Source organism: Rhamphochromis sp. 'chilingali' (genome assembly GCF_963969265.1).
Source record: "Rhamphochromis sp. 'chilingali' genome assembly, chromosome: 10".
NCBI lineage: Eukaryota > Metazoa > Chordata > Actinopteri > Cichliformes > Cichlidae > Rhamphochromis > Rhamphochromis sp. 'chilingali'.
Genome location: NC_137937.1, coordinates 11257360 through 11271864, shown reverse-complemented (window position 1 = coordinate 11271864; position 14505 = coordinate 11257360). Strand labels below are relative to the sequence as shown.

General features: G+C 38.2%; 1 protein-coding gene across 1 annotated transcript in view; it reads left to right on the top strand.

The window, feature by feature from the left end:
• Positions 1 to 14505, top strand: part of LOC308404397 (voltage-dependent N-type calcium channel subunit alpha-1B-like) — a 341704-nt gene that overhangs the window by 215158 nt on the left and 112041 nt on the right. Inside the window, exons 29-30 of the mRNA XM_080894424.1 lie at positions 6016 to 6217; positions 11715 to 11879. Of these exons, the coding sequence (XP_080750550.1) occupies positions 6016 to 6217; positions 11715 to 11879 (367 nt within the window). The remainder of the gene's footprint in view (positions 1 to 6015; positions 6218 to 11714; positions 11880 to 14505) is intronic.

The following is a 14505-nucleotide window of genomic DNA, read 5'->3' as shown; positions in this document are numbered from 1 at the left end:
TGGTCCCCTTCTTCTCCACAGTGTGACTCACCGGGATGTCAAAAGTGAGCGGGACCTCGTCCATGTTTGTGATGTGGCTGGGCTGGATGTTTTTGTCGCCGATGTGTTTGCTGCAGTAGGAGCGGAAGATGGCCAGCTTTTCCTTATAATCTGCTGGAAGTTGCTGCGCTACCGTAGTCCTGGTCCGGATGGAAAAATGGCACCGTTTCATAAAACGAAAGCACCAAGACGGACCTCCTTGGAAATGTTCAATGTTCATCTCTTCAGCTAGTGAAACTGCTTTTAGCCGAATGGTGACCGTCGAAACGCTTCTCCCGCTCGCTCTTTGCTCGATGATCCACCGCTCGAGTCTTTCCTCCAACTCGGGCCACCTCGCCTTATGTCCGCGGAAACTCAGCTGCGTTTTCTTGACCTGCCGGAGCTTGTTTTCCAGCTTCCTCCATTTGCGAACCATCGATTCGTTAATCTTAAATTCTCTCGCCGCTGCTCGATTTCCATGTTCCTCCGCGTAGCTGATGGCCTTCAGTTTAAACTGTGCTTCGTAAGCGTGTCTCTTTGCCATTTTCAGGGTTGTTAAAACAACGATGTCCTGCATAATGCACATACCTGTTCTTTTATACAGGTATGTGCGATTGTCCCGGTATATACGATCAACGCCCACACTTCACCCTTTAACGTTCTCATGGTGTTCTCTACTACGTCCTCCTTACAACACATAGGGCGCACCGCGCTATAGGGCGCGCCGCACTTTTTGAAGAAAATCTAAGACTTTTAAGTGCGCCTTATGGTCGTGAAAATACGGTACACAGAAAGAGGACCAAGGGCTTTCATTATCTGGGATACAAATCTGTCCAGAGCACATATTAGTTTTCCCCTCGTTGAGTTGGAGGAAATTTACAGCCATCCAACGTTTGATGGAATCTAAGCAGTGATTTAAAAGCTGAAGGTTAGATAAATCCTGGGGCTTAAAAGAGATGTACAACTGAATATCATCAGCATAACAGTGATAAGAAATGTCCTCAAAAGAGCCCATTATATGCTGGAGCGGGAGAAGATATATTAAGAACAATAAAGGCCCCAAAACCGAACCCTGAGGGACACCATAAGTAAGGGAGGCAGAGGATAACCTAAAATCAGAGACCACCACAGAAAAAGATCGGTTATGTAGATATGAGGAGAACCACTCCAAGGCAGTATCCGATACACCAACCCAATATTTAAGCCTTTCGAGGAGGATGTGGTGGTCAACAGTGTCAAAAGCCGATGTGAGGTCCAACATAAGTGGGACCGAGCATTTTCCTGCATCATTATTCATCAAAATGTCACTTGAGACCCTAAGAAGGGCTGTTTCTGTGGAGTGAGCTCTGCGAAAGCCGGATTTGAATCGCAAATGCTATGTTTGTCCAGAGTTGGTATAAGTTGCTTAGCCACAACCTTTTCTAGAAGCTTAGCAATTAAGGGTAATTTAGAGATAGGTCTGTAGCTGCTCCAAAGAGATTGGTCTAGCTGAGGTTTTGTTTTTTTTAAGTGGGAGAATAGCAGCACTTTTAAAATAAACCGGAACTATACCAGACGCCAGTGAAGAGTTGATTAGCGTGAGCACAGATGGACCAATAATTAGTGACCTGACACTTAAGGGGAATGCTTACATAAGTAATATGCTAAAATAATATAGCAAGTCAATAAGACTTTACAAACCAGGATTAACTTTTGTAAATATTTTCCTAGAAATAATTTTTTTATACATTTCCCAGTGTTATAACACTGTTACATCACAGTCTTTCAACACCAACTGTCTGCCAGTTTTGAGAACCCTTCCCAGGTGCCTTAATGCCCACTCACATCTTCTATCAGGTGATCTCAATAGGTCACATGATAGGGTGAGGCAACGTCTCACAATGGTTTACCTGAAATCTCTGCTAATAATGACCCACACCCTTTTTCACACCTTGGCTCATGTGATGAGCCGTCTGATCAATAGTGGGTCAGCAACCCTCTTTAAGGGATAACTCTCACTAGTGTTTAAATACCTGGAACTCTCTACCCTTTTTTAATGAATGGTGGAAATGAAAGTTCCAGAAGTTTCACAGATGAGAGATGAAATGTCTTCAACAAATTTAAAGAACTCCAGTGCTTTTTATTTCATAGATAGTTCTGTGAGTAATTTTCTGTAAAACGATATATAACGCTTGGCCAGGACTTCTTCTCAAAGTCCATTACAGTGGGTAAAATAAGTATTGAACATGCCACTAATTTTATATTATATATATTTCGAAATGTGCTATTGACATGAAATTCTCAAAAGATGTCAGTAACAATCAGAGGTGGAAAGTAGCGAATTACATTTACTTGCGTTACTGTAATTGAGTAGTTTTTTTGTGTATTTGTACTTTTTAAAGTCATTTTTCAAGGCTGTCATTTTACTTTTACTTAAGCGTATTTTTTTTAAAGTATTGTAGTTCGCTACGTTTTCAATCACACCCGTTACTGAGTAAATTAAAAAAACAAAGCAAAAAAACATTGCGCTTCGGAAATACTGCAGGGAATGATGGGTAGTAGAACAACTTGGCACTAAGGTCACATTAAAGATGGAGTCTGACGTCGGTGTCACGGATCTAGTGAAAAAAGAAGCCCCGTCGAATTCTGCTGACCCTGAACTCGAAGAAACGGATGTGAACCCCTGGCCGTATTTAAGGGACCATTTCGGCTTCAAGTGCAAGAAAGGCAACAGCTTTATTATGCAGTGTAAGCTGTGTTTGCCCAGAGAGACCGAGTTAGCAGCTTTTAAAAATTCCACATCAAACCTGCGCAAGCATGTAGAGGTAAGTTAAATACAACTCGTACCATTATGGTAGCAAAAAGGCTGTGTTCAAATTAATCACATTAAGTTAAGACATCTGTGAAGAACACAGATAACGTTGGTTGGTACAGCAACTTGCTGTAATCGGGCACGTTGTTGTCCACGCAACTTACATTTTTTTTACTGGGTTGGTAAATTGCCAAAAGAAAATGTGTTTACCTACGTTTTTCCTGTTTGTTAATAATAATTATTTATTTTAAAAAATAGTTAAATTAAAGACAGAAGCGGCTACTTTCTTACTTAACCCACATATGTTCACACTGCAGGCAAAAGAATAACAGAGTGCTCACTTACCTTAGATTAGTCAAAGACAGCTGACTTCTGTTACTTGTAAATTAGCACTTGCAACCTCCCGTTAACTAGCCTGTTACTGTCCAATAAAAAAAAACACGAGGTATATTGGTATATTTTACCAGCGGTAGCTATGTAATGCATTGATGTCTTATTAGGGACGTCAAAAAACTTTCTCTCAAACTTAACACTGGCCTGCCTGCCTCAGCTGCCTTCGAGCATCTCTTTAGCTGTGCTGGACTACTGTTCACTGCAAAGTGAGCAAGGATGAACTCTACTAACTTTGAAAATCAACTGCTCCTCAAAATTAACAGGAAGTTCAGAGAGTAACACTCTAGGATGGATACAAAGGAACTTTAATCTAGAGGTACAGTAGGGCAGGTGCCAAGTTTAAAAAATTAAAAAAACATTTTTAAAGCAGCTGCCGTTCAGTTCAGTACTTGTTCTCTTATTTGACAGTTTATAACACATTCTCATGTGAAAGAATGATATGGTTTTGTATTGAAAACACTGTGATACCTGACAGTTTGGTTGATTGGTTTGGTGACCATTATCCATTTTCATGTATAGACTTGCAGTTTAACTGCCACGGCACTTTAATTTGTAAAGTTTTTCTTTTCACTAAAAAAAGAACTACTTTGAGATTTATATCCCACTGTCTTTTTTTGCACTACTCAGAAGCGGCTGTCCTCCTGCTGACAGAAAAGTAACTATGTAACTTTTACTCTGAGTACATTTTAAATGAGCTACTTTTTACTTTTACTTGAGTACATTTTTAGACAGGTAATTTTACTTGTACTTGAGTAAAATTTCAGCAAAGTAATGGTACTTTTACTTGAGTAAAATATTTTAGTACTCTTTCTACCTCTGCACACGTATATAAAACAGGTCCGCGGCTCCGAACCGTAGTAAAGGGACCTCTGGCTAATATGTCGGGTTCCGCGTCGGTCTCATAGCCGAAAACTAGCTTTACTTTATGTCTCGGTCAACTTTGCTAGCGAGAGACAGAGAGAGGCGTTGAAAGGCTGCTCCAATGGAACTTATTTTTTTCGGAGGAAAACACGAAAAAAGTGTACAGCCGAGTCTTAATAGCTTACTTATAACTGGGCTCGTCAGGCACTCTTTTTGGCTGCAGTGGTTATTATTATATTTGCATGCTTCCAGCTCCCGTTTCTGCTCGGTGACAGCTCCCTCCCTCGCTCACAGACACATAACGGGTACGGCAGTCCATTCTCCCTGCAGAAGGGACTACACTGTCCATGAAGCTACATTCTTTATGGCTGTGCCTGTAACACTCTGCCTATTGCCTTCATATTAAATCATTTTTGTGAATAATTTTTAAAAATATTTCTTCACGTCATTATGTGGGCCGCAAGTAGAGGTGACATGGGCTGCGAGATTGAGACACAGGCCTCTTAATGCGTGTTTTGTTTGGGGTGTGGAAACCAAAAATAGAGAGGGCATAGCCGAACATATGAAACAGAAAAATACCGCCGTGTAATCACTTTATTTCAGTAACTGTATTCTAAGTACCACCTTTTTAAACGGTAACTAACGGAATACAGTTACTCATATTTTGTATTTTAAATACGTAACGGCAGTACATTAATTCCGTTACTCCCCAACACTGGCCACAACCAGGTGTTCCCTGCAAGATTTCAAAAAGAGGAGTGAAAAAAAAAATATCAGAAAAGTTGTCCAAGAACCATGGACCACTAGTGGAGAGCTAAAGAATGACCTGAAATCAGCAAGTATAATTGTTTTAAAAGAAAAAAAATGCCCTCAACTGCCAAGGTCTGTATGCATGCTCACCAAGCATCACTACATTGCTAAAGAAAACGCATGTTGAAACACAATTAAACTTAGTTGAGCAACATTTAGAAAAGCCTGTGAAAAACTGGGAGCATATATTCTGGTCAGATAAGAACAAAATTGAACTCTTTTGATGCCATAATACACACCATATTTTGAGGTTAAAAGGGAAAGCTTATCACCTCAAACATACAACCCCAAGAGTGAAGTTTAGAAGAAGGAACATCATGGTGTGAGGCCTGTTTTTCATCATAATGCACTGGCACCACTTATTTTAATTGAAGGAAGGATCAATGGAAAAATGTATCAGTGTATCAAGACATTGTTAATAAAAAATCTGCTGCCATCTAACAGGATGACAGGGATGAAATGAGGGTGGATGTTTCAGGAAGGCAATGATCCCAAACACACACTCAAAGAAACTCTCAACTGGTTTCAGAGAAAGAAAATAAAACTGATAGAATCCTGCAGTCAATTACCTAACCTGAATCCAATCTCATCTATGGAAAAGAAAAAGAACCTTAAGGATTTGAAGCCAATGCGTACAACTTGTGCAAAAAGTAGCGGCTTATAGCCCGACAATTACGGTAACTTAATTTAGGGATATCAGTGCCTGATTTCTTTGCATGTGTGAACTGGATGGGTTGTTACCAACTTCTGGTAGTAATTCATGTCAACATCTCATGTCAACAGCAACTTTAGAAATATATATACAGAAGACTGGTGACGTGTTCAGTATTTGTTTTACCCACTGTATATACAGCTTATTTCTCGTAACCTTTTGTTTTCTTTTTGTTTGTTTTTTAGTTTTTTGCAATTTGCCTTTATTGGATAGTGAAAGTGAGGAGAGGGGGAAGACACACAACAATCCCCACTATCCTGCAGTCTGCTCTAGCTAATAGCTAATTTTACTTTGCTTTAACTAAAGAATTGTTTCACTTTGTTCTCTTGGGAAACACACACAGCAACGTTTCCTAGCCTGAGTTATATAGTTTATAATGCTTAGCTTAAAGTGATTGCATGGATATGTTCCTGTACCTTCCTTGCTGCAGTGTTCTGAAGCACTCCGTGGATGCCACCTTTGAAGACCAGGGTCCCAGTCCAGGCTATCGGATAGAAATGTCAATCTTCTACGTGGTCTACTTTGTCGTTTTCCCCTTCTTCTTTGTCAACATCTTTGTTGCTCTAATCATCATCACCTTCCAGGAACAAGGAGACAAAGCCTTGTCTGAGTGCAGCCTAGAAAAAAATGAGGTAAAGAGCTCAGAAGTATTTAGTATTACAATATGTTCATTCATTCATTTGTTCATTTCAGGCACAACAAAATACATATATTGAACATAAAGTGCACAAAACAAAAAACAAAAATTACCTGAAAAGGAGTGGGACGAAGAAAACTTATTAAATCCCACCCCTATACTCACTCATCAACAAAAAACAATAAGCTTCCCACAGCTACGCCCATCGTTACAACCAAACAAACCATCAACAGCCCCGGGCACATGCAAGCATCTCAACGGCAGCTCGCAAACAACAATCAGAACCATCATAACTAAATACAGAATATATAATAATTATAAATTGCGTTACCACAGGTAACAGGCAATAATAATTACATAGTGACAAATATACATACATACATTTATTAAATCTACACACACATGTACATATATGTACATACATACACACACTTTTTTTTTTTTTTGGAATCATACCAGCAATGGTAAGAGAACAGACATTACAGAGCACACTAAAACCATCATTGAGTATACTGTGACCAGACCAACTGTTTGTAGAGGAATTTAAATCTATGAATATTTTTGCATTGTTTCAGTAGTAAACTCAGACTGTTCCAGATATTCACACCACATAGAGACACACAAAAACCTTTACGGGTTGTTCAATTTCTGGGTAGTTTGAATTCCCTGAAGCCTCTCACATTATAAACCCTTTCTCGAATTTCAAATATAATTTGTAAATTTGTAGGTAGAAGTTTATTAAAGGCTTTGTATAAGATTATAGATGTATTGTAATTAACCAGATCCTGGAATTTAAGTAACTTTGCCTGAAGAAAGAGTTTGTGAGTATGATCTAGATAACCAGCCTTGTGAATAATACGCAGTGCTCGTTTCTGTACTGTGACTAATGGATTAGTTGTATTTTTATATGTGTTTCCCCACACTTCCACACAATATGTAAGATATGGAAGAACCAGGGTACAGTACAGAGTACGAAGTGCATCTTTATCAAGGTATGGTTTCACTTTGTTCAAAACTGCGAGGCTTCTGGAAATTTTGGGTTTTATGTGTCTGACGTGTGGTTTCCATGAAATTTTGTTATCAATTATGACTCCCATAAATTTGTTTTCACTCACATTATCAATGGGTACACCTTCAATGATAATTGGTAATTCAATATTATATTTTAAATTACCGAAATCATTGCTTTAGCTTTATTTATATTCAATGATAATTCATTTATATCCATCCATTTTTTAAATTAATTTTAGCTCCCTGTTTACGGTCATTACAAGATCAGTGTAATCATCGCTACTGAAAAATATGTTGGTGTCATCTGCGAACAGTATGAGTTTAAGTACTTGAGAAACATCAAAAATATCATTTATGTATACATTGAAAAGTTTTGGTCCCAACACTGACCCTTGGGGAACACCACATGTAATACCAAGTTTCTCTGAGTGGTAATGCTATAATTCAGAAGATATTTTTGTTATTTAAGTGATTTTTTTGTTTTGAAGACTTGGGTCTTGCCATCTGAAATCAGCACAAAAACCAAACTAACCAAAGTTTGGGTATGTATTGATCATTTTAGCCTCAATTTTTTATGCATTTTTTTTTTTTTAAAAAAAAGGCTTCCACCCACTTTCATGCTTTTTTTGTTGTTGTTGCTGTTTTTTAAACAAAAGACAATGTTAGAACATGATCATCTCAAAAACTATTAAAAAGGTTGAAATTTTCACTGATCTTTATTTCCATCAAAATGAATCAGTATTTGTGATAGAGGCATCAAAAACTGTCTGAACATTTAAAATATAAAAAAAAAATCAAGCAATCCCGTAAAATCCCCATGTGTGATAACACATAAATAATAAAACTACACGTTGTGAAGGAGAACTAATGATAACTTCTGGATGTTATCTAATATCATTTAAAAATAAATTTAAAAAATGTGTCAAGTTTATTTCTATAACATATTTAAAAACAACAGCTGGTGACCAAAGTGCTGTGTGTCAAACATAATCAAATAACAAGGCATAGGACAGAGTGCCCAATGTGACAGATAGTTAGGGATGGGAATATGGGGGTTATACGGTCTTGCTCGTGTGTACCAGTCAATAAGCAGTGGAGCATATAAATAAAAAAAAAAAGACTGGGGGACCCCCATGCGTGGTTTTTTTGTATTGTTTTTGTTTTGTTTTTTTCAGGAAAATGTATCCCCAGCCTAACCGGAAAACAAATCTCACTACTATACTAAAAAAGTAAAAAATATCAGTAGATAGTCTAACCTGCAGAGAACAACATTTTGGAGTTTACAGATGGTACATCTGTTATAAGTGAGAAAACAATGTTCTTAAATATATGCATATTTTTCATTTTTAAAACCTACTCTATCCACCTACCATTTTCACACCTACTGCCACGGAGGAGTCTGATAATTCAGATTAAGGTTAAAATATACAAAGATGTATTACAAATACAATCAGCATACTGATCCCCTCTTGCCAGTTGTGGAATTAGGGTTAAAGTTGGGTCACGAGGTCAGGGCGTTAGGGATTCTGTTTAGGAGTTAGGGACAGCATCTTATCTCACTCCTGATCATGCCATTGTCATGCATTGTGCTGTGGCAGGCAGAATGTGGACCCAAATGCAGGTTTCAACACACACAGGGATAACTCAAAGAGGCAGCTTTATTTGCTGTGAACATCCATGCAAAGAAAACACAAAACATAACCTAAACAGGAAACTAAAACTAGGGAGCTAGAAAAACAAGAAACTGGGGCGGGGAGTTACCTAGGACCACTCAGGAAAGACCACAGGAGAGACACACAGTTAAATGACGATACCAACGCGACAACGGACAGAGAAAAACACAGGCAGAGAAAAACACAGGGCTAAATACACAAGGGAGTAACGAGAAAAGTAGAAACACAGGAGGAATACAGCTGGGAAAGATCCAATGTAACAAGATGGGGAGGAAGCAAAACTTAATACACTAACATAGGACATAAGACTATCAAAGTAAAACAGGAAACAGGAGACAGGCACAGAAGGATGGACTTGTAAATGAACAACATAGCTATATTGAAAAAATAACTTTCTGTGTTATATCTAGAATGATTAATATATGTATAAATTTGGCTTGTGTTGGTTGACTGACCTAAATAATAAACTTCTGGCTACTAACCTTATTTAAATATGAAATATTTTTAAAAATATTTCATATTTAAATAAGGTGCCGGTGCTTAAACAGTGCTCGAACCGGTGCTTAAAGAATGGAGAACACAACATTGGTCCAAAAACCTCTCATGTTCAGCTGTTTTTTTGTAAAAATATAACAATGTTAGCCTTTTCTGCAGCTATGGGGCATATATGGCATCACTCTTGACTGGAAGCAGCGCTTAAACAATGGAAAAAACACAAACTTTGTCCAAAAACCTCTCATGTTTAGCTGTTTTTCTCTTATTCTTTGGTCATTTTAGCCTTTTTGTCCAGGGTGAAGGGAGTATCGTTTGCTAGTTCACCTTACATGCATTAATTTAATAACGTGGTTAGCCTACTCAACGTAAATTACACACGAACAACATTAAGCTACTCACACAGAGAAGAACAGCTGCTGCTGCCATCATCATCCGTCATCATTTCTGCTACACTGGCAGGGCTAGGGGCCAGGACTCTCCTCTTCGGGTTTTTGGGGGATGTTGCTAACTTCGGCTCCGATAACAGGCAACCCACCCGCAGTAGATGTGCACGGTGTGAGGTCTCGCAGCAAGCTATCAAATACGGCGCATTTCTCGGCTTTTAAAAAAAACGCTATGCATTGCCAGGTGTTTCATCAGATTTGAGGTGTTACCTCCTTTGACAGTATCACAGTATCAGCTTAAAGCACTTATTGCAGGCTGCTGAGTTTGCATATTTTGCTGTGAAGTACAGCCAGACTTTTGACAGCTTCGCCTTGGGCATTTTTAATCTGTAGCTCTGCTCTAAAAGAACGTACCTGGGCCCGCCTACTATCCTCGGAAACGTAAAATGATTGGCTAGAAGTGTATCACAGCTCAAGAAAAAAAAGCACCAAAATGTGCGCTGCTTTTCGGTCTGGTTGCTACCGTTTATGTCAGAACCGGTGACACCGGTACCCATCCCTAGTGGGAACATGTCTTTAAGTGGTGAAGACAGCCGCACAAAAGTTAGGATTTTCGTTTGAAAACGCATGGTTTTCTCTCTGTTTTGACCTTCCATCCACACTTAGACAGTGTTTTCGCTCATGGAAAACACAGCATTTTCAAAACGCTCTCGAAAACGCATACATTTGAAAACGGTGCTTTCGCGTCACAGTGTGGACAGCGAAAATGGAGACTTTCTAAACAGTGACGCATGTCAGTCATATGATGCAGCTATGTGACCAATTAAACAAAGACAACTGAGGGCATTATACAGCAGTTGTTTTGTTTGCTCTCAATTTTGACAGCCCTCTTAAAGATTAATATCAGTCTGTACATGCTCCAGATAGCTTTTCTTCAAATTCTTTAATTTTCACTTGCTTTTGCAACTTTGTACTTTTGTGTTACTCGCAGCAACAACTTCACCTCATTGTTAATCCATTTTAAAAAATCTGTGGTTTTCCTCAACATTTTGCCGGGACGTTTCAAAGAGCCAGAAAGTAAATAAACGGCAGACAGAAATGAGGCAGGTCGCATGCGCAGTACTGGAACGTAAGCATTTTCAATGTGGAAGCGCAACTCTGTGAAAACAACTGACAACGCTAGTGTGGGTGCGGAGCGTTTTCAGACAAAAACGCTGTTTTCAAATCTATATGGGCTAGTGTGGACGTAGATAGAGAAACAGACAACCATTTTCACTCACATGGGCAATTTATCCCCAGTTAACCTAACTCCACTAACTGCCTGTCTTTGGACTGTAAGAGGAAAATGGAGCCCATGAAGACCACTGTGCTGTCCTATATTTGATTTTGTAAAGCTAATAACTAAGCTGAGACATTTTTAAGGCAAATTGGAAATGGTTTAACAGAAATGTTCTAAAATTTTGATGATTTCAGATGGAATGACCAAGGTCTTAAATATAATCTGCTGCTAAGAGCCATAAGACACTTTCAAAATCTTAAGAGGTCCATGCGTTGATTGGTCAAATTGTCTTGGTAACATTTGGTAAACATTATTAAGGGTATGGCCACTGACCACTATGTATTTGTTGGTTCAGTATTTTCTCCTTATCTGGCTTCTGTGACTAAATATGCATATTTTTGTAATACATTATTTGTAATATATACCTGTTCTTGGTTAATTTTACTTAACAATGATCCAGTTTTAGCATCTGGGACCTAAATAAACTGTTACCCAAAGTTACAAAATGAAAAAAATGTGGTGTTTGTGCCTAAATAAAATATTTAATTATTTCTAGCAAAGTCAGGCTTTTATCCATACAAAACAGAGTACTGAAGTTCCATTCAAATGATAAAAACAGTAAAGCAGATATGTATTTTTATTTTGTTGCAGAGGGCATGTATTGACTTTGCCATAAACGCCAAACCACTAACACGTTACATGCCTGAGAACACACAGTCCTTCCAGTACAGGATGTGGAAGTTTGTGGTATCAGCTCCGTTTGAGTACTCCATCATGATCATGATTGCTCTCAACACCGTGGTACTCATGATGAAGGTAAGAAAGCATATGAATAATAAAATACACATACAGGTGGTTCAGCTTTAGGTCACGTGTTCATGAATCATGAATTCATGAACATGTGTTTATAGACTTTTATGTCTTTAGTGTTATATATGAAGTTACTGGTAGCAATCATTAGCAGGGACAGTTGGATGCTCTGGCCAAAAGTAATAAAATCCTCCAGCTGCTAACTTTAATCTCGCTGATTCACTTAGGTCATGTCTTTTATAAAATTCTTCTCTTTTTACTAAATAAACAAAAATAACAAACAACAAATAAAAAAGCGTAGGCAATTGTTAGTCAAAAAGTAAATTAAGTTAGCCAACTAGTTGCTGCACCTTCTTAGATGACCCTCTTAAGTTGTCACTGGTGGAAAGCTAATTTTGACTCTAGGCAATCACAATTAATTTTTTAAAATTGAATTATTCTCCCATGTCTTGTAAATCGCAGAACAAAGGAAATAATTAGTCTTACCACAACACTGATCACGAGTTGGTCAGACTGGTGAAACTCCCATTTCTGTTAGTGTAAAGCTGTTTATCTACATTTAATCCCAGTTAATAGAAAAATGAGTGTGGTTCCAACAGTACATCACAGTCTGCCCACATGATATAAAAATGCTGCTGTAGTGAATGAAAGAAATGTCAGCACAACTGTTTGAACTTGAATTGTAATGAATAAATGTGTAAAATTACAGGCGGAAGTTGTATTTAACAAAGTTCTATGAAATCACAGAAGATGGCCCTTTTCTGTGGACCCATTGTATTAAAAAAACAAACAACCAAAACAAATTTATATAGCCAATAGTAATACAATTGTTTTAAAAAAAAAAAAACAGGAAACTTTTTGTTATTTGGTTACTTTCCTGCAGTAGTGAACAAGTCTTTATCAGCAGAAAAAGGTGTAAAACGTACATGCATGGTACCTGCACAAGCGTATTGTGTTGTATATATTTACTCATTATTGACCATAGGCTCCAGAAGCCGTTCCTAAGGCGTCTGATCAAGTTAATTAATAATAGCCCAATATTGAGCCTAATACCTTGTGTGTATTAACTCATTGGTGCTTCATCAGTGTTACAATTGCACAAATTGCTGTAGTTGAACTAATTAGTGTGTGTAATCTGACTTCATTGATAGATAAAGTTGAGTATCATCTGCATAGCAGTGAAAATGTATGCTATGCCTTCTAATGATACTGCATAAAGGAAGTGTGTATAATGCTGGGCATACACTGTGCGATTTTTGGCCAATTTTGAGCCGATTTTTCAGTTGTGGTGATCAGTGGCGGAGCGGGGGGGGTGGCTTACTGGGCTTAAGCCCGGGTTGTTTTTTCAAAAGTCCGGGGTCTTTTGGAGTGTAATTTTTTCATAGTTAGATGCCTGGCTGACAACTGTATAAAACAAAAAACTACACACAATATTCGAAGCACATAGTGCACCCTGTGGGAATTTACAACTGTGCGTAAATCCCCCCTAATATTGGTATGATCTGAGCTCAGGCACTAAGCGGGGCGGGGCAGCTGCTGCCTGCCAGTGAGCTGTTGGAGAAACGGAGCCAGGCAGACAGAGAGGAGAACTGAAGTTTGACCAGGTACCAAAGCAAATCATTTGTACTGTACAAATAATGTAAATATGACGGTGTATCACAAAAGATTGATATCAAACTGATCACTGACCCATATTACATTACTCGCTCTTCAAGTGAATCAACAAATGGCGAAATGAAAAGCCGAACAACAACAATGCTGTTTCTTTAGAGAGTCTTAGCTTACATGTGTGTTTATTTCATATTTTCAGTTGTTACAGTCCACGGCTAAATAAATCGGTTTCAGTAATGTACTGATATACAAGAATGGACATAAGGGGCTTCTTTGAAAGAAAAAACTCTGGTAGTATTTTATATATTATGCTTTGTATGTTATTCAGTATATTTCTATGCAAAACAAGAGGTATTTCAATACACAGCAGTATATTCACAGTTTAAACCAGATATTTACATACACTTTATGGTTTCAACTGTATATTTGATGATTGTCAGCACAAAGAGGGAGAGAGAGGAACAGAGAGGGATAGAGAGGAGAATGAGGACAGAACAGAGATGGAACAAGAGCAGGTGAGACACACGTTAGTCAAATGGTTGTTTACCAAAAGTATCACCGTATCATAGGTACTCATGTATCTTGTACCTAGTGTTTCTTTTTAGGTTTGTTATTTTTCAAGTTATATATTTATTAAGTTATGCAGGCTTGTTTGCACAACAAGGCTAAATAATTATATAAACTTTTCTGAATCTGTACTTTGGTAGAAATAAAAAAATAAGTGTAGTGCAGGTCTATGATGATTTTCAGTGCTACTATCATCTAGTTTTGATTCTGGTTCTGTCTTGGTTAAGTCCTAAGCAGTCCTGATTTTGAACTGTTGTAGTCCTGTTTAAATTCCGGATCAGTTCTGGGTCTGGTTGAATTGGGGTTTAGTCCTCGTGTCTTGATACAGCCCTGATTTTGTTCTGCCTTGCTGCTTAATTAAAAGCACCCCCCCCCCCCCCCCCAAAAAAAAAAAAAAAACAAACAAAAAACCCCCCCACATGCATGCTACCCTTTAGGGCTAAGCCCCGGGTGT